Below are 20,771 nucleotides of genomic sequence, written 5' to 3' on the forward strand. Positions count from 1 at the left end.
ATGTATCTCTTTTAAACTTTCCTCAATATGTACAGCTCCACTATCATGTAGATATTGTCCTTCTGACACACGTAGCTTTCCAAGATTCCACAGCAGTCACTTTGGAATGAATGAACAAGAGGAGACCATTTCATCCCTTCAGCCTGTGCTGCCATTCTGTTTGATCATGGCTGACCTGTAACTTAACTCAGTTCTGTATCCCTTAATACTCTTACCTACCAAAAAACTATCAATCTAATTATGACATTTTCAATTGGCCCTGAGCCTTGACAGTTTTTTGGGGATGGAGGGGGACAGCTCCAAAGGCCCAGGCTATTCGGCGGGGTGTATATAGTGAAATGCTTGCTGCCATTATCACTTATGTCAAACTCTAGTTTTGATATTATGCCATTTGCTCTGGACCCCCTCGCCAGAGGAAAGAGTTTCTCTCCCTCTCCCTCAATCATCTTGAACACCTCAATTAGTTCACCCATTTGTGTCAGCAAGGCAGGAGAGACGAAGGTTGTGCAACCTGTCCTCAATTTAACCCTTCCAGTTCGGCAGTACTGCACCACCTCTTGGTGACCCTGCAAACAGTGGCTTTGTCGATTTTCTGAGATACCTATTCTTCCTCTACCTGCTGCAATGTTGGACAATGCCTGGTATCTGTTCACTACCTTTAGGTGAGAGATTTAACTTGAATACTGCCTCTTTGGTTCTGCTGCTGATTAAGTAGCATGGAGGGGGGGGGGGGTCACTTTTTTATACTGAGTGCTCGCTGTATACACCCCGCCTTATCGCCTGGGCATGGCCCGGGGGCGGTGATTTTAGGTAGCAGATTCTGCAGCGATGGCGGTGAATTAGCAATCTCTCAGTCTGTTGCTTATGATTGAACCCACCCCCAACTCCCCACTGCAGCTTGGAACCAGTGAGTGTGTGTGTGAGAGAGAGTGTGGTTCTGTTGCGGTTGGACACTGCCAAGCTGTATGGGAGGAGCTTGTGCTGATGCAGCATACGGCTCCAGCAGCAGTCTCATGCAGCACTATACAGGGAGAGAGAGAAGGATCAACACAGGAGGTGCTGACGCATTTTGTGTGCCTGAAGTAACTACAGAATTTTAATACTGAAATTCTCTCTCAGATGCCTGCCTGCTTCACACGCACTCAACACCTTTTGATTGAGCTCGGGGCTGACAGATGTCCAAAGGCAAACTTTAAAACAGCACTGGAATAATTGTTTTTTTTTAAATTGCACTCGAGGCTATATATATATTATTTTTCTTATTTTATGAGGCACTAAAACAAAAGGACACGCAGTGTGCGGGTCACACCAGAAGCATGTCCTGCTAGCCGGGCTTTGGGGACTGCGGAAGGAGCTATTCGGCTCTGTGCGTGTTCATTTTGTGGAAGGAAGGCTTTGCTAGTGTTCAGCAGGTTTGGGGCTATGCCGCGCCGGGCGAGACTCTCCCTCCCGTCCCACTAGGGCAATGGGATCGTGGATACCTGCCTGCTTCATTTCCAAATCTCCAAGTAATCCGGCTGTAAATGGAGGAGGAGATTGACACCCGCAAAATCAACAACAGTTTTCTACGTGACCATAACTATGCAACTGAAGGTATTTTACAGTCATTTAACCCGCTGGTTTATTGAAGTGTACGTGTGCGTGCGAGGGATATGAACGTCTTTACTACCTTATCTTTTTTTAAAAAATTGGCATTTTAGACCATTGGGTAACAGTGCGCCGAATTGAGCCCTGTTGCGGAATCAAATGATGTTTCAGCACATCCTTCTGCCTGGTACCCAAGGAATATGAGCAGAAGGACAGTGGACAAGTGTGACCGAGTTAAGAGCGCAGTGCTGCAGTAATGGGGGACAGGGAATCTGAACGAAATCATTAATATATTAAAACCAAACTCCTCTGGATATTGGATCTGCCAGAAAATGTAGCTTCTTTTTCTGAAGGGGGTGGGTGGAGAGGGAGGGGACGGGTTGCTGAAATTGGTGATCCGCAGTTACGCGTAGGATTCCAAAGCACACGCTGATGAAATATCTTCGATGTTGACACCCTCTAAAATAGAGAAAAATAATCTAAATCCTTCATTACCTGTAAGGCGAGCTGCAGTTATTCCATTAGCACAGACACCGGGTTATGTAATGCGATGAACTCGACTGGCCACTGCCCAGGTGAGATGACATTCAGTATCAATCTTCCCTTTGCAATGTAAAAATGTTCCCTTGGTACAATCCAGATTTCAATGCTGGCATTCTTTCTTTCTCGGTTCCAAGCATCATGCAGTTTAAAAAAAAAAATACTTGAGGATTCACCTTTGCTGATAAATTAGATTTCAAAATACATGTTTGCTGCTTCACTCGAGGTCTATAAATACCCACAGACAATCCCCCCTGGGGTCATAGGGGAATGATCTAAAAGATATCCTTGAATGACAGGGGAAAATGATTAAAACTCAACCTTTTTCCAATTGTTTAATCTCTTGAAACTTTTTTTTGCCTTGTATCTAATGACAATATTCTGACTTCTGACCTTTATGCGTTGCCCTCACGAGCCTGCAGCACAAGATCTTGTGTTTCTTGCCTCTTCAGGGGTCCTTTATCTGCATTCCCACCATTCTATTCAACACAATTGTTGCTGCATTTTATCTGTTGATTTGAAGGTTTTTATCTTTGTTTTTTTTAATCCTACTAAATTGAAAGGGAATATAATGTTTCCAAATTTCATCTCTGAGGCCCTTCTATCAAACTGAGCTGAGTGGGTGAGGGGTGCTTCTAGAGAGCCCGGCAGACTTGTTGCCAATGACGATGATTGTGCTCCTGTAGAGAGAAATCCCTCTCTCAGAGCTGCACTTAGAATTGGCTTTAATGGATTGAAACATTATTATGGAATTTTATTTCCCCTGGCTGACATGACTGGTTATTTGCAGATACTAAAACCCTTCTGTGGTCCTTTTGGTACAGCTTTTTATATGTGTAGGCAGAGCAGCAGAAAGACCAGTGTCAGTTCTGCAATTGAATCAGATTCTGTCGGGCTCAAGTTAGTGATGACCTTAACATTTCAAGCAAGTACATTAAGGAACTGTTGTTGGAGATGCCAGGAGTACATTTGCATCATAGTGCATCAACATATGTGTGAAATGGAGCCAAGTATCTCTGCATGTCAGTGGTACTGCATCATACTGTATTAAAAACCAACATGATTCCCTCTAAACCTGCATTCTCATTCTCTCCCTTAATCACTCATAATTTAAAATGCAAAAATATTAAGTGGCCATTGTTAAGAGTGTACAGTAGACTCCTGTAATACAAAATATCTTTTGATGATGTACACTAACACTTGCTGCACCTGATAGTGCACACTGAGACAACCAGTGCAGGTCTGGGAAGGTCTGCTGGTCTTACTGAGATACTTTGGGGGGGATTTACAACAGCTTCACTCTACAGCCAGGCCTTCTTTTTGAATGCTTGGAAAGGATTACAAATCCATGGCTGGGTCAATTGAGCTTATTCCCTTTAATTATTTGGCGAGTTCAAAGTAGCTCGAAATACTTTGCATGCAAAAGCAGGGGAGACTGCAGTTGTAGGACTGTATGGTTCAATACCCTGAAAAAGTTGACTGTCCAGCTGTTATGCTCTATGTCTGATCATTTTTGATTATGGTGCACAACTATGCTCAGGAGGGAAAATTGGCACTCCTATGAAAGATCTGGAGCCTTGAGTATTACTGAGAAATGTTGAAGAAAACTGGGAAGAGACATGTGCAAAATTTGAATGCTGGCATAGACAGTTGTAACAGTAGAAATAGGCTGTGCTGTAGACTTGACCTAATTCTAAGTAGATGATCTTGTAGATTTGGGTGCTTAACCATCCAACTCCAATCGTTCTCTCTTCAACTACTTATTTAACAGAAAGCATGGGAATAGCAGCAGATTGATAATGAAAGACAATTCAGAAGGCCTCTGAACTGAAACTACATGCTTACCCATGTACATACCTTTATATTGCCATTTTTCCAAAATGGGTTCTCACAACCTTTGATTAAATGAACAGTTAAATATGCAATATTTATTCATTGATGTGACTTTAGATACTTATGCAGAGGGATGCCAGCCCTACAGGTTTGTCCTTGAGTCTCCAGGAATTCGAGATTAATCTCCAGGATACTGCTGTTGAGCAACCTGGGTGGAAAATCATAGAAGCATTAAAATGTATGTATTTGTTTTCTCTATATGTTTTCATTCATTAGGTCTAAAAAGCATAGGAGATGGGGAAAGGTTTGCTTGACCCATCAAAAATTAAGCAAATGGATAATGTTGAGTCTATTTACTTTCCAATTGGAGTGGGAAGCCTGGACACCATGAAGCTGAATAACCAATGGCAGGGGGATGTGGGGACGGGATGGTAGGAAGTGGAAGCTCATATCATGAAACCTCCAGAGATATGTCCATTGTGAATTAGCAACCCTAATTGTCGGCAGTATTTCAGTGCAAATTTGATTCTGGCCTGCTTTCATACTTTAGAGTAGAGAAAGCGTGAATATCTTTCAAATGTATCAATTTAATGTATAAATTCTCATACAACCCTCTTTGGCCTTCAAGCTGAGGTTACTTATTTGTCACCTAGTTCAGTAAAAGGTTCTGGCAAATACAAACAGCTTGCAACAATCCAGGATCATTGCTTGATCTCTTTGTTGCCCCTCATTCTTAAATAACAATAGGGAAATCAAGAATGACGCTGCTTGTACAAAACGCTGAAAAGTTATCTTGGATTTTTTTTTCTATATTTAAAAAAACTACACCACTGAACACCAGTCTGCTCCCACACCCACAGCACATCTGCTGAGCTCTAAAAATGGAAAGAAAATCAAAATGTCAGGGTCTTAAATGGCTTCAACTTTTCACAAACCCAGCCTTCTGGATTGGCTACTCAAAGAGTGGCATGTGCCAAGTCAGCCAATAATTAGAAATACCTTAACTGATAGAGGAACATGAACACCTGTCACCCTTGACTGACCGTGCCCACAACACCTTTCTTGAAAAAGATAATGTCCTTAAAGAACAACAGAATCAAATCATTGAATGATACAACATAGAAAGAGATCACTTGGTCCACATGCCTGCCCTGGCTCTTTGAAAGTACTATCTGTTTTGTCCTCCTCCCTTGCTTTTCCCCCACAGCCCTGAAAATGTCGTCTTCAAGTATTTATCAAATTTTCTTTTGGAAGTTATTATTGAATCTACTTTCATCACTCTTTCAGGCAGAAAATTTCAAATTATAACAACTTACTCTGGGCAGCACGGTGGCGCAGTGGCTAGCACTGCTGCCTCATGGCGCCGAGGACCCGGGTTCAATCTTGGCCCCAGGTCACTGTTCGTGTGGAGTTTACACATTCTCCCCATGTCTGCATGGGACTCACCTCCACAACCCAAAGAGATGTGCAGGGTAGGTCAACTGGCCACACTAAATTGTCCCTTCATTGGAAAATAATTAATTAGGTACTCAAATTTTTTTTTTAAAAGTAACAACTCGGTGTGTAAAAAAAAAAAACCTCACCTCTGGCTCTTCTGCCAAATATTATAAATTTGTGTCCTCTGGTTACAGATCCTTCCGTCACTGAAAATGGTTTCTCCTTATTTATTCCAATATGTAACCCGAAAAGCAGTTATAACCTGTTCTCACTCGGTGATAAATTTTCCAGAGACACCGCTTCAAGACAATAATTTAATCTGCATTTCATGGTGTAACATCCTACTTTATAAAATAGCATATGACCCATTATGAACAACAGCAAGAAAGAAATGCTAGTAGCTATGTTAAAATTTCGACCATCATTCCATTTCTTTTGGCAGTCAGTTTTGGGATAGATCTGGCAAAAGCTTTCCTGAGGGGTGGGTCTTCTTTAAGCTATTTCTTCGAGGTCTGATGGAGATCATGCTGAGACACTTAGTGCATCGACGGGATGTGCAGTAACGATGGCTCCACTTCAGCCTTCAGCATTTCATGCCAAGCCCTTTCATTATATAAAAAGATAATGCCACTGAGATGTGGAAATGGATTCACTGTGATGAATTGAGTCTAGGTTTACTGAGAGATTAGCCTGGGAGAGGATGACAGAAACAAGGGGGGGGAAGAGGATTTTGGAAGAAGAAAATAAAGACTTCCTATTGCTGAGCTCTGCAGTTCAGTTCGTTTGACACAACAAACTAGCAAGTGGCAATGGGTGTGAGTATTTCTTTCTATTTTTTTCCGGGTTGGGCCATGGATGTAGGTAGGGTACTCTTTCCAATGGTTGGTGCAGACTCTGGGCCAAATGGCCTCCTTCTGCACTGTAGAGATTCTATCCCTTGAGAGATGAAGTGTCCATGTGCTAATGCTGACTGACACATGGCTTTGTTCCTTCTCCTGGAATGCGCCAAGGATTTATCCATCCAATTTATCAACTCCATACTGTCCTTCGGTGACATCTGAAAACACAGCAGTAGTTTCTACCTGTACGCTGGTGACATGCAGCTCTACCTCACTGCCAGCACTCAGCCTCTCCACTGTGTTTAAATTGTCACACTGCTCATTCAACATTCAGTACTGGGTGAGTGGAAATTTCGACCAGCTAAATATCGGGAGTACCTAAACCGTTGTCTTCCGGTCCTGCCACAAACTCCAGCCCTATGCCTGGCAACTATCTGAGACTGAACTAGACCATTGGCAACCTTGGGGTCATATTTGACCCAGAGATGAGCTTTCAGCCACATCTGTGCCACTCTATTGCTTACAATAAAATATCCAAGGAAATCCCTAGAAAATCACATGGCGGGGGGGGGGGGGGGGGGGGGGGAAGGAGGAGGACCTTAAACCATTACGATAACTAGAGAAAAATACGAGATAACCTGATGGAACTAAAGGCTGACAAGTCCCTTGGATCTGATGGCCTACATATTAGGGTCTTTAAAAAAGTGGCTGCAGAGGTAGTGAATGCAAATTTCTTAAATTCTGGAAAGATCCCAGTGGATTGGAAAACATCACCTTTAATCAGGAATGTTAACTCTCATTGCAAGTGGATGGAATATATAAGTGAGGAAGTCTTTCTACAGATGAACAGGTCATTGATGAGACCGCACCGAAAGTACTGTGTACAGTTTTGGTCTCCTTATTTAAAAAAAGATATACTTGCATTGGAGGTAATTCCGCAGAGGTTCACAAGGTGGTTTCCTGGGATGAAGGGGTTGCCTTAAATGGAAAGGTTGAGTAGTTTGGGCCTACACTTGACAGAGTTCAGAAGAATGAGAGGTGATCTTATTGAAACAGATAACATTTTGAGGGGACTTGATAGGGTAGACATCATAGAATTTACACTGCAGAAGGAGGCCATTCAGCCCATCGAGCCTGCACCAGCCCTTGGAAAGAGCATCCTACTTAAGCCCACACCTCCACCCACTTCCCAGTAACCCCACCCAATCTCCTGAACTCTGAGGGGCAATTTTAGCATAGCCAATCCACCTAACCTGCACATCTTTGGACTGTGGGAGGAAACCGGAGCACACGGAGGAAACCCACGCAGACACTGGGAGAAAGTGCAAACTCCACACAGACAGTCACCCGAGGCCGGAATTGAATCCAGGACCCTGGGGCTGTGAGGCAGCAGTGCTAACCACTGTGTCACCGTTCCGCCTGGTGGTTACTGCAAGGGTATTTCCCCTTGTGGGGGAATCTAGAACTAGGTGGCATAGGTTCAAAATAAAGGGGCTGTTTAGCACAGGGCTAAATCGCTGGCTTTGAAAGCAGACCAAGGCAGGCCAGCAGCACGGTTCAATTCCCGTAACAGCCTCCCCGAACAGGCGCCGGAATGTGGCGACTAGGGGCTTTTCACAGTAACTTCATTGAAGCCTACTTGTGACAATAAGCGATTTTCATTTCATTTTCATTTAAAGGGACTCTCATAAAAGACGGGGGTGAAGAGGAATTATTTCTCTCAGAGGACCATTAACCTTTGGACTTCACTAGCAGCGGAGCCTGGGTCATTGAATATATTAACGGCTGAGTTGCAAATGTGTTTGATGTGAAAGGGAGTTGAGTGTTATTGGGAGAAGGCAGGAAAGTGAAGTTAAGGCCACATCAGCGTGGTCTAATTGAATGGGAAGCAGGCTTGCGGGCCCAAATGGCCTACTCCTGTTCCAATTTCTTATCAATATATTTACTTCCTTGTGTACTAAAACCACCTCTTTTGACCCACACATAGTCAACCTCACCCCTGCTTCAACTGATCTGCAGCAGAAACTCTTTTTCGTGCTTTGGGTACCTCAAAATTGGAATACTCAAATGCACTCCTGGTTCGCATCCCGTATCCTTTCCTCTGTAAACTCGAAGTCATCCAGAGTCCTGCTGCCTTAGTTCCAACAGTCTTGGTCTGAACATGAATGAAAGAGGTGAGGTGAGAGTAAAGTCAATGGAAATCGGAGAAAGCGATTCCACTGGTTTGAGTCATTACTAGATGGTTGTGGTTGTTGGAGGCTAATCATTTCAGCCCAGGACACTTCAGGAGTTCCTCAGAGTAGTGCCCTGGCACAGCCATTTTCAGCTGCTTCATCATGACTTTTCCTCCATCACTTTTTGAATTCCTTTTTTATGAATTTAGAGAACCCAATTATATATTTTTTCCAATTAAGGGGCAATTTAGCGTGGCAAATCCACCTAACTGGCACATCTTTGGGTTGTGGGGGTGAAACCCACGCAGACATGGGGAGAATGTGCAAACTCCACATGGACAGTGACCCAGGGCCGGGATTCAAACCCGGGTCCTCAGTGCCACAATCCCAGTGCTAACCACTGCACCACGTGCCGCCCCTTCTTTTCCTCCATCATAAGGTTAGAAGTGAGGATGTTTACTGATGTTTGCACAATGTTCAGCACCATTTGCAACACCACAGATACTGAAGCAGACGTGTTTGGGTGCAGCAAGACATGGACAATATTCAGCCTTGGGCCGATAAGTGGCATGTAACATTTAATGCCACAAAAGTGCCATGCAGTGAGCATTTCCAGCAATAGAGAATCTGACCATTTCCCCATGAAATTCAATCGTATTACCATTGCTCAATCTACCACTATCAACGTCCTGGGGTTACCATTGACCAGAAGCTGAGCTGGACTAGCCATATAAATACTGTAGCTGTAAGAGCAGATCAGAAACTTGGATCTCTGTGGAACTCACCTCCTGACTCCATAAAGTCTGTCCAGGCTCTACAGGACACAAGTCAAGAGTGTAATGGAATACTTTTCACTTGACTGGAAGACTGCAACTCCCCAACAATACTCAAGAAGAAAATCCCCATCCAGGACAAAATAGCCTGTTTGATCAGACCCCATCTACTACCTTTAACATTCACTCTCTCCAGCACAGGCGCACAGTGGCAGCACTGTGTACCATACATAAATTATACTGCAGGAACTCGCCAAGTCCCCTTCAACAACACCACCCAAACCTGCGATCGCTACCACTTAGAAGGACAAGGGCAGGACATGCACCACCACCTGCAAGTTCCCCTCCAAACACCACCACCAAACTGCCTAGGAACGTCACCATTCCTTCACATTTGCTGGGTCAAAATCCCAGAATTCCCTCCCTAACAGCACTTGGTTGTAACTACACCGCATGGACTGCAGAGGTTCAAGTTGGTAGTTCACCATCACATTCGCAAGGGCAGTTAGGGACGGGCAGAAAATACTGGTCTCACCAGCGATGCTCACATTCTGGGAATTAATTACAAAAAACAAATCATGTTCACCAATCATCCCTGTACTTGCTGACAAACATTAGCTCCCAATTAAACAATGCCTCAATTTTTAAAATTCTCATCCTTGTTTTGAAATTTCTCCATTGCCTCACCCCTCCCCATCTCTGTAATCTCCTACAACCCTACAATCCTTTAAGATACCTGTGCTGCTCTAATTCTTAGCTTCTGAGTGTTCCTGATATTCATCACTCAATCATTGGTGACCATGCTTTCAGCAATTGAGGCCTTAAATTGTCAAGTTCCCTCCCTAAACCACTCTGCCTCGGTACCTCACTTTCCTCCTTTAAGATACTCCTTAAAATCTACCTCTTTAAGAAAGGTTTTGGTCATCTGACCTATTTTTCCGTGATGTGGCTCAGTGGGAAACATCATTTAATAATGTTCCTGTGAAACGCCCCATTTTATTAAGTCAAAGACACTGGGGTAAATGCTCCGCCACCCCAGCCACGTGTTTTCTCAGCGTGCCTACACTGGCAGCGGGATTCTCCGTTCCAGCCACTGGCCAATGGGATTTTCCATTGTAGGCACCCCGACACCGCTGGGAATGTGCGCTCCCGGCGAAATTGAGAATTCTGTCGGCGGAGAATTCACCACACGATAGAAAGATTTTTTTTTTAGCTTTAGAGTACCTGGGGCGAAATTCTCCGGAAACGGCGCGATGTCCGCCGACTGGCGCCCAAAATCACGCAAATCAGTTGGGCATCGCGCCGCCCCAAAGGTGCGGAATGCTCCACATCTTTGGGGGCCGAGCCCCAACCTTAAGGGGCGAGGTCGGCGCCGGACGAATTTCTGCCCCGCCAGCTGGCGGAAAAGGCCTTTGGTGCCCCGCCAGCTGGCGCGGAAATGACATCTCCGGGCGGCGCATGCGCGGGAGCCTCAGCGGCCGCTGACAGCATTCCCGCGCATGCACAGTGGAGGGAGTCTCTTCCGCCTCTGCCATGGTGGAGACCGTGGCGAAGACGGAAGGGAAAGAGTGCCCCCACGGCACAGGCCCGCCCGCGGATCAGTGGGCCTCGATCGCGGGCCAGGCCACCGTGGGGGCACCCCCCGGGGCCAGATCGCCCCCCCCCAGGACCCCGGAGCCCGCCCGCGCCGCCTTGTCCCGCCGGTAAGGTAGGTGGTTCAATCCACGCCGGCGGGACAGGCATTTTAGCGGCGGGACTTCGGCCCATCCGGGCCGGAGAATCGCGCAGTGGTGCCCGCCAACCGGCGCGCCGCGATTCCCGCCCCCGCCGAATATCTGGTGGTGGAGAATTCGGCAACCGGCGGGGGCGGGATTCACGCCAGCCCCCGGTGATTCTCCGACCTGGTGGGGGGTCGGAGAATCTCGCCCCAGATTTTTCTTTTCCAATTAAGGGGCAATTTAGCATAGCCAATCCACCTAACCTGCACATCGTTGAGTTGTGGGGGTGAAACCCACACAGACATGGGAGAAGTGAAGATTATATGCAATTACATGTTTTTGCTCTTGTTTCTGATTTAAAATGGCTTTTTCAGAAATTGTCTTAAGTGAGAGATAAGGGTACAGTGATTGCTAAAGTGAAGGAAGGGGCTGGAATCGAAGGGCCGGCAAGGTGGTGCAGTGGTTAGCACTGTTGCTTCACAGTGCCAGGGTCTCAGGTTCAATTCCCAGCTTGGGTCACTGTCTGTGCGGAGTCTCCACGTTCCCCCCGTGTCTGCGTGGGTTTCCTCCGGGTGCTCTGATTTCCTCAAACAAGTCCAGAAAGATGTGGTTGTTAGGTAATTTGGGCATTGTGAATTCTCTCTCTGTGTACCCAAACAGTCGCCGGAGAGTGGCGACTGGGGGATTTTCACAGTAACTTCATTGCAGTGTTAATGTTGGCCTACTTGTGACAATAATAAAGATTATTTAAAAAGGCAAAGCAAATCTGGAAATCAAAGAAAAACAAAATATAAATTGAATGAGTGTACCAGCATGCACCCAGCTGGAATTTTGTCCTCGGGTTGAGAACTGCAAGCCGGATCGTGACCAGACTTCGCTTTCCTGCTTTCTAAAAGTTAGCACAGTCACCCAGTACTTTTGCTTCTGTGTGTCAGGTGTGGGCTGGAGTTGAAGTGATGGCATCCCAAAGCAGGCCCATGGTGGCAATGGAGGCAGACAGATAGGGTGGCCAACAGGTTAGAAGTCCTGCCTCTGTTAACCAGAACATCAGATTAGGTCTAGACACAGTTGTTCGGCCCTCCAACCCTCACTCCTTCACCAATCATTCATGCCCCCTCATACCTCATAACACCAGTGTATTACCATTGCTGAATCTCCCACTAGCAACATCCTGGGATTACCATTGACCAGAAATTGAGCTGGACTAACCATATAAATGCTGTGTCTTCCATGTATTCTCCACGCCCACTCATTCAATATTCACTGGGTACAGAACTCTTGAGCCATAGCCTAACACTGGCAAGTCTGTGACATATTATTGAGATGAAAAGACAGAGGCATTCAGCGTTTACTTCGTAAAAATTACCGCTCTTACAATCTCAAAAGATTGTGAATCCAACATTGAAAATCCCATTCAGGAAACCTTTAATAAACTTTTAATGCTGTCCAAATAAACACAGAGGCATTGAAAAATCACTTGAAATAAAGGTAAAGTTATTACGATCTCATAAACCCATCAATAAAACAAAACTAGCCATTCCCTTTGCAGCTGTGTAAACAACCCCTTACTGCCAGAGTCCACGAGTCATTCTTGGAGCTCACCCAAGCATTCATAATGAGACAGTCTGGCAAAACCAGATGTCTAGCCATCTGTTCACTCTGCACCAGTTGATACAGTTGGTATGAGGGTCTGAAATGCCCACCTCAGCAATGGAGCTGGCATGGTCAAAGTGCTGCTTGTGGGCTCACTACTTGCACCCTCAAACCACACTTGCAAAAGTTACCAGAAACAGGTTAAGGACGGGAATATTAGAATTGGGTCCCACCCGCCTCCTATTTTTAAAACCTGTCCACCTCTATTCTGGCATGGATGGAAGTATGAAAATCCAGGCCAGAGTCTCCGGATTGTGGGTTCTGACATTGCTTAGTTTACTTGCAAAATGCAGTTTGATTAGGGTCTGTGTACAATGTTGTGATGTAAAGCTGTTCAAATTTACATACAACCATTAAAAAAAGACAGATTGCAGCAGACACTCTGGTCAATCCAACCTTTACCATATAACCTTGAAGCCTTGTGCATTGCAACATATACGCTCACTCACCATTCTGCCAAGAACTAGGTGATCTCAAAAAAAGGCCAAATTTCAGATTAAAAAGAAAAGGACAAATATTTATTTATTCAATCATAGGCCAGCATTTATTGCCCATCCCTAATTGCCCATGAGAAGGTAGTGAGTGAATTGTCTTCTTGAACTGTTGCAGTCCACGTGGTGTATACGTACTCCCGTGGTGCTGATAGGAAGAGAGTTCAAGGGTTTTGACCCAGTGACAGTGAAAGAACAGCGATATATTTCTAAGTCACGATGAGGTGTGGTTTGGAGGGGAATTTGCAGGATGCCTATCATACAGGCTGCTTTATGATGTGGTGTTGAGCTTTTAAAAAAAAATTTAGAGTACCCAATTCATTTTTTCCAATTAGGGGGCAATTTAGCGTGTTCAATCCACCTACTGTGCACATCTTTGGGTTGTGGGGGCGAAACCCACACAAACACGGGGAGAATGTGCAAACTCCACACGGACAGTGACCCAGAGCCGGGATCGAACCTGGGACCTTGGCGCCATGAGACTGCAGTACTACCACTGCGCCACCGTGCTGCCCTCGTGTTGAGCTTCTTGTGAGTTAATGCAGCTGCACTCATCCAGGCAAGTGGAGAGCATAGATTCTCCCATCACACTCCTGACTTGTGTCTTGTAGATGGTGTGCAAGCTTTGGGGAGTCAGGAGGTGGGTTATACTCAGCTGAATTCTCAGCCTCTGACCTGCTGTTGTAGCCACAGTATTTGTATTGCTGATTGGGGGAGGCAGTGGTGTAATGGTATTGTTACTGGACTGGTACTCTAGTGACCCAGAATAATGCTCTGGAGACTTGCGTTCAAATCCCACCATGGCAGATGATGAAATTGAATTCAATAAAATGGAAATTGAAACCTAATGATGACCATGAAACCATTGTTGATTGTCATGAAAACCCATCTGGTTCACTGATGCCCTTTAGGGAAGGAAATCTGCCAATCCTTACCTGGCCTGGCCTATATGTGGTTGACTCTTAAATGCCCTCTGAAATGGCATAGAAAGCCACTCTGTTGAAGGGCTTTTAGGGATGGGCAAAAAGTGTTTGCCCATCCAGTGACACCCACTTCCCATGAACAAATTAAAAAAAAAAGATCCAGTTCATTTTATTGTCAATGGTAATGGTCATTTTGATAGTGGGGGGGATTCAGTGATGGTAATGCCATAGAATGTCATGGGGAGCTGGTTAGAGTCTCTCTCATTGGATGGTCATAGCAAGACAACTCTGAGGCACAAATGTTTCCTGTTACCTATCAGTCCAAGTCTGAATAGTGTCCAGGTTGTGCTGCATATGGACCTGGACCGCTTCAGTATCTGAGGTGTAGTGAAACACGCCGAATATTGTGTGATCATTGCAAACACCCGCACAATTGACCTTATGATGGAGTGAAGGTTGTTGATGAAGCACCTGGAGATGGTTGGGCCTAGGACGCTACCCTGGGGAACTCCACCAGTGATGTCTCGGGATTGAGATGATGGTCCTCCAACAACCACAACCGCCTTCCTTTGTGCTAGGTGTGACTCCAACCCCCCCCCCCCCCCCCACCCCCCCACACCCCGATTCCTATTGACTCCAGTGAAATAGGGAGAAAAGAGTTGAGAAATTATTTTCTAACCCCTTTAGACAATCAAAACAAATCTAGGTGTTCACCCTGGACCTACTAAAATATTTTCTTAAAGTTGAAGTACTTTGGAATGTGAAATTGTTAAACTTTTCAGAGTTTTGTCAACAAAAACGGTATTGATAGTCAGTATTGTGAGTGTATCTTCTTCTTCAGCGATTACTCACTAACGAGCATGATTGTCCACCTAAGAAGCTCTTGTTATTGGTCATGGGTTCTGTGGGTTCCTGCATAGCTGTTGAGCCCGATCTGAGAGCCGCATATTTGACTGCCCACTTGGTGGGTGTTTCTGGGAGGCGGGATTGCCCTTGGACTCTAGGTCACTGGTATTCCTTCCGCAGGCTTCTTTTCCGGGCCTCCTCTTGCTATTGGGTGTCCTTGAGCAATTGTGTCCCTTGAATCGGGATGTTTCTCCAAGTAGGTCTCTTCTGAGCAAGAGTCTCCCAGGAGTTGACATCTATGTTATATTTCTTGAGGTAAGTCTTCAGGATGTCTTTGAAGTGCTTCCTTTATATTCTTGTTCGGAAGATATTCTTGAGCTGGGCAAAGAAGATTTGCTTTGGCAGTCGAGACTCTGACATCCTAAGCACATGGCTGGCCCAGCGGAGTTGGTTTCGGATCATGGCCTGGAACAGGTGCTCTTGGCTACTTCAAGGACGCTGATATTAGTACGCCTGTCCTCCCAGCTGCTGCGGAGACTCTGTCTCGGACAGCGTTGATAGTACCTCTCCAGGGCCTTGAGGTGGCGTCTGTACATAGTCCACATTTCTGAGCCATATAGAAAAGTTGGGAGGATGACCCCCTTGTGCACTAGGATCAAAGACTCTCATCCTTAGGCATCCAAAGGCATCACTCGCGAATTGCATACAATGTTGGATGTCCGCATCAATGTCAGCCTTAGAGGAGATGGCTTCTCAGGTATGGGAAATGTTCCACGTTTGGTAAGGATTCTTCGTTGATCTTGATGGAGGAGAGACTGGATCTTGTCCTGGGGCGGGTTGGTAAAAGGACTTGTCTTATTGAGGTTGAGGCTGAGACCAATTCTTTGGTATGCTTCCGCGAAGGTGTCAAGCGTGGCTTGGATATTCTCTTCTGAGAGAGTGGAGATGGCGCTGTCATCCGCATATCAAAGTTCCACAAGCAATGTCCTGAGGTTGAAAAGTTTTCCGTCCATCCTGTAGATGTTGTCCACTCCACTGAGAAGTTTGTTCTTGACAAGGTGAAGGATGGTGGAGTTGAAGATGGAGGAAAGGGTGGGGGTGATGATACATCACCAGTCTTGACTTCAAAGGTTTCTGCCTTATTTCTGTCGGTGAGGACTTTTGCCGAAAACTTGTCATGGAGGAGTGAGAGGATGTTGATGAATTTCTCTGGACAGCCGACCTTTGACAGAGTCTTCCATAGCAATTCCCGATGGACTGAGTCAAAAGCCTTGGTCAGATCAATGAAGGCCATGAAGAGTGATTGATGTTGGTCCTGGTATTTCTCTTGAAGTTGTTGAGCAGTGAAAATCATGTCTGTTGTTCCATGGTTTGGTCGAAAGCCACACTGACTTTTCGGAAGGATTTCTTCAGAGACTGGGAAAAGGTGACAGGCGAGGATTCGGGCAATGATCTTCCCAGTGATGGAGAGTAGGGAGATTCCTTGGTAGTTCCCACATTCTGCTTTATCCCCTTTCTTGAAGATGGGTGTCGATGATGGTATGCCTGAGGTTGGTGGGAGTTTCTTCTCTGTCCCAGATTTTCAACAATAGCTGATGGAGATGACAAGTTGTCTCTTTTTGAAGTTAGAAAATCTCCGCTGGGATCCCATCCACTCCTGTGGCTTTTTCATTCTTCATATTCGTCATGTGTTTATTGGCGGCTTTGACTTCGTCCACGCTTGGTGGGAGTCTAAGATCATCTTTGATGGGGAGTTGGTGGATTTCCTAAAACATGTCATGCTGGTCAGCGAGGAGTTGCAGCTCCTTAACTTTCTCAGTCCACCATTGGTTCTTGATTTCCCTTGTTTGACTTTGTTCCTCCGCCTTGGCTAATTGATGAGCTCTCTTCTTTGCCTTGCTGGCTATGTCATTTTGCCAGACATGGAGAGCTTTCCTCATCTTGTCAAGTGTGGATGGTGATGTTGCTTTCATTGAACCAGTCTTGGGGTTTCCTGGTCTTGTAGCCAATAGTTTCTTCACAGCTTGAGATGATGGCTGCCTTCAGCTCTTTCCAGTTTTCCTCCTCTCCATTAGAATGGACAATTTGAAGATTTTGGAGAAGACATTGTTGGAAGTTCACTTGCATGCTTGGCTCTTGAAGCCACTCAACATTCATTTTATTTGTGAAATGTTTCCTCATTTTCTATTGCTTCTGGTAGAGTTTGATGGACATAAAAGAGTGGATGAGCGGGTGATCTTTCCAGCAGCCATCTGCATTGGTCATCGCTTTTGGTCTCTGGATCGGATGAAGAAGAAGTCGATCACGTGCCAGTGCTTTAGTTGTCCCCAGGAAGTCTTGAACTTGTATTTTTGGTGGAACAGTGTATTCATGATGACAAGCTGGTGTTCTATGCATTTGGCGAGCAGGAGAACCCCGTTTGAGGTGCAATTCCGAACTCCTTCCTTTCCGATGGTTCCTTTCCAGATTTGGGAGTCCTTTCCAACCCTGACTTTGGAGTTCCCAAGGAGAATGATGCTATCTTCTTTAGGAATGTTGGAGAGTATGGTGTCCAGGGAGGAGTAGAAGCCTCCCCTCAGACCGTACTATCATGGGTGACCATGCCAGGGGTTTAAGACTCCTGAGGGCATTGCTCTCGGGATCAACGGAACATTGAAGCCTCTCCACCAATGCAAGGTGGCAATCCAAGCAAAGGCTTGAGTGAATACGTATAAGATCATTACCACAAGAACTGAGGGATGAAAAGCATGGTGAATTTATTTTTACACCGAGGGCTTTTAGGGCTAGGAATGCCCCATCTGAAGCAGTGGTGGATGCAGACTCCAAATAGAGCCTTTTTAAAATGGAAAAAAGTAAACTGTTAGAAAGGAAAAAATTAAAAAGGGAAAAGAAATAAGATTCTGTGGATAGCTCATTCAAAGATCTAGCACAGGTTTTATTGAATGGCCTCCCCCTGTCCGATAAAATCTTATGGGCAGTGGCAGTGATTGTACAAAGATTTTTTTCAAAGAAATGGAAAGGGTAAATAAAGAAGATTGGGTAAATAATGATTGAAAGCCTGAACATTGAAGTACCTGTACTGCTTTAAATTCAGAATGTGGACTATGCAACCATTGGCAATAGCATTTATACATCACCTAGACCACTTAAGCAGGTTAGAGGAAAACCTGATGACCTTGGCAGACCTGTGTCCAGTAAGCCTGGTGACTGCTCTACATAAAACCATGTGCTACTCTGAAAACCATGTGCTACTTTGAATTTACTGTGTGTGTTGTCTTTCTTATACAAGGCTAACAGGACTAAGCAGTGCTTTTCACTGACTGGTATTTTAGAATTTATTTCTGGTAATTGCATTTTGTTGATGCTTCAGTGTTGGGGCCATGAGCCAAGTGTAAGGAGTGGCATTGTTCACACTAGTCTCTTTTACAAATGCCTCTCTGTCTTGGTGTCGTGCTTTGGCTTTTTCATGTCTTTGGCAACAACTGTATCTTTGCAGAATTGAAACGCTTGTGGACTTTAAGAACTTTGCTCTGGTAGATGGATCAATATTTATTCATGTGTTCAAAATTCTGAGCTGTTATTCCTCTTCAACAGCATCTCACAAAGATAATCCTTTTACTTGAGTTGGTGTTACTTGTATGAAGCTGTGTAATTCAGCATAAGATCAACTCTAGATATTAATTGTAACACAACGGAAATACCTCTTTAACCTGGGGTTACCCCTCTCTCTGGCTCTGGAAAGACTTAACTACCTGCTAATGCTCGCATTCAAAGTATCGTCTTGCATCTTTGACTTTGTCTATATAAATGTTTCTGGAACCTACCTCTCCATTCACCTGAGGGAGGAGCAGTGCTCCGAAAGCTAGTGATTCAAAACAAACCTGTTGGACTTTAACCTAGTGTAGTCACACTTCTTACAACGTAAATAGGTCATTAAAATGCCATGTAACTTGACCACAAAAAGATAGTCGAAACACGTTGTTCATAAAGTTAATAAATAAAGTTAATCTTTTTTAATATATAAAAATAAAAGAATTCAGAATTTACAGCACATAAACAGGCACTTGCCGAAAAGGGACATTTATGCTTCAAATTAGTCTCTTTGCATGCTACTTCTTCCTACCCGCTCAGCATAACCCTTCTATTCCATTTTCCTTTATGAAACAGAAATGCCAGGTTTATACCTATTGGGAAATATAATGAACGGGCTGGTTTTCCTTTCTCTTGACTGCTTTTAAGGAGAGGTTTGCTAAGCATATGAGGGTGCAGAGTTATGCTAATCAACAGTTACTGTGTACAAGTGGGAGGAGACTTGAATGGAACATAAACACCAGTATGGACTGGTCAGATAGCCTCTTAACCTGCTTTTGGTCGATGTAACCTAGCTTCCCCTTAAGTGCCTCTATGTTGTACACCTTGTGGCCTACATTCTAGGCACTATCTGGGCAAATTAGATTTTCTGAATTTCTGATTGTATTTTTCAATTAATTATTTTACATTCATGAACTCATATTTTGGATTCTCCCCGAGGTTGAAATATCTTCCCTACACCGACCTTATCAAACCATTTCATAATTTCTCCCTGTACCTATCTTATCAAACCCTTTCATAATTTCCAGGGGAGACAGTGGCGTTGCGGTAATCCAGAGGCCCAAGCTTATGCCCTGGGGAAATGGTTTCAGATCTCACCATGGGCAGCTGGTGGAATTTGAATTCAATTAAAAAATCTGGAATCAAAAGCCAGTCTCAATAATGATGACCAGGAAACCATTGTCAATTGTCATAAAAACCCATCTGGTTCACTAATGTCCTTTAGGGAAGAAAATTTGCCATCCTTACCTTGTCTGGCCTGCATGTAACTCCGAACCCACAACAATGGGTTGTGACTCTTAACTGCCCTCTGAAATGACTTAGCAAGCCATTCAGCTCAAGGACAAGTAGGGATGGGCGACAAATGCTGACTTTGGTAGCGGTGCCCACATTCCATGAAAGAATAAACAGAAAAAATAGGGCACCTCTCAGAAGTTTATCCACTTGAGAAAAGAGCCTGTTAGAATAGAGCGAAGTGTAATGCGGTGGTTATGTTACTGGACTAATAATCTAGAACCATAGATTTTTTTTCCCCAAAAAATAATTTAGAATACCCAATTCATTTTTTCCAATTAAGGGGCAATTTAGCGTGCCCAATCCACCTACCCTGCACATCCTTTGAGTTGTGGGGGCGAAATCCACGCAAACACTGATCCCACCTAGAACGGGGAGAATGTGCAAACTCCACATGGACAATGACCCAGAGCCGGGATCGAACCTGGGGCCTCAGCACCGTGAGGCAGCAGGGCTAACCCACTGCGCCACCATGCTGCCCACTTAGAACCCTAGATTAATAATCCAGGGAACGTTAATTCAAATTGCCACGTGGAGAATTTGAGAATTTTCATTGATTTATCAAAAAAACAATGAAACATTTTGTTTTCGAACCTGGATTGTTGCGAACACCCAATTATCATAGAATTTACAGTGCAGAAGGAGGCCATTCGGCCCATCGAGTCTGCACCGGCTCTTGGAAAGAGCACCCTACCCAAGGTCAACACCTCCACCCTATCCCCATAACTCAGTAACCCCACCCAACACTAAGGGCAATTTTGGACACTAAGGGCAATTTATCATGGCCAATCCACCTAACCTGCACATCTTTGGACTGTGGGAGGAAACCGGAGCACCCGGAGGAAACCCACGCACACACGGGGAGGATGTGCAGACTCCGCACAGACAGTGACCCAAGCCGGAATCGAACCTGGGACCCTGGAGCTGTGAAGCAATTGATTGACTAATGCTCTTCAAGGAAGGAAATTTTCCCCAGTCAGATCTATATGTGCATTCAGTCCCACACCATTGCAGTTGACTCTTAACTGATCTCTTGGACTGGAGTAGTTCAAGAAGGCAGCCCATCACCACCT

The 20,771-nt window shown here is 44.9% G+C and overlaps 1 protein-coding gene across 3 annotated transcripts in view; it reads left to right on the forward strand.

Annotated features, from left to right (window-relative positions):
• Positions 1-20,771, forward strand: part of LOC140426748 (serine/threonine-protein phosphatase 2A 55 kDa regulatory subunit B beta isoform) — an 892,336-nt gene that overhangs the window by 543,203 nt on the left and 328,362 nt on the right. Inside the window, exon 1 of one of the 3 annotated variants that reach the window (XM_072511888.1) lies at positions 1,012-1,593. The exons of the other annotated variants lie outside the window; for them this stretch is intronic. Coding sequence (XP_072367989.1) covers positions 1,524-1,593 — 70 coding nt within the window. The 5' untranslated portion in view covers positions 1,012-1,523. Of the gene's footprint in view, positions 1-1,011; positions 1,594-20,771 lie in introns of those variants that run through there. 3 annotated transcript variants of the gene reach the window in all.

The sequence above is a fragment of the Scyliorhinus torazame genome, chromosome 7 (genome assembly GCF_047496885.1).
Source record: "Scyliorhinus torazame isolate Kashiwa2021f chromosome 7, sScyTor2.1, whole genome shotgun sequence".
In the NCBI taxonomy this organism is placed as follows: Eukaryota; Metazoa; Chordata; class Chondrichthyes; order Carcharhiniformes; family Scyliorhinidae; genus Scyliorhinus; species Scyliorhinus torazame.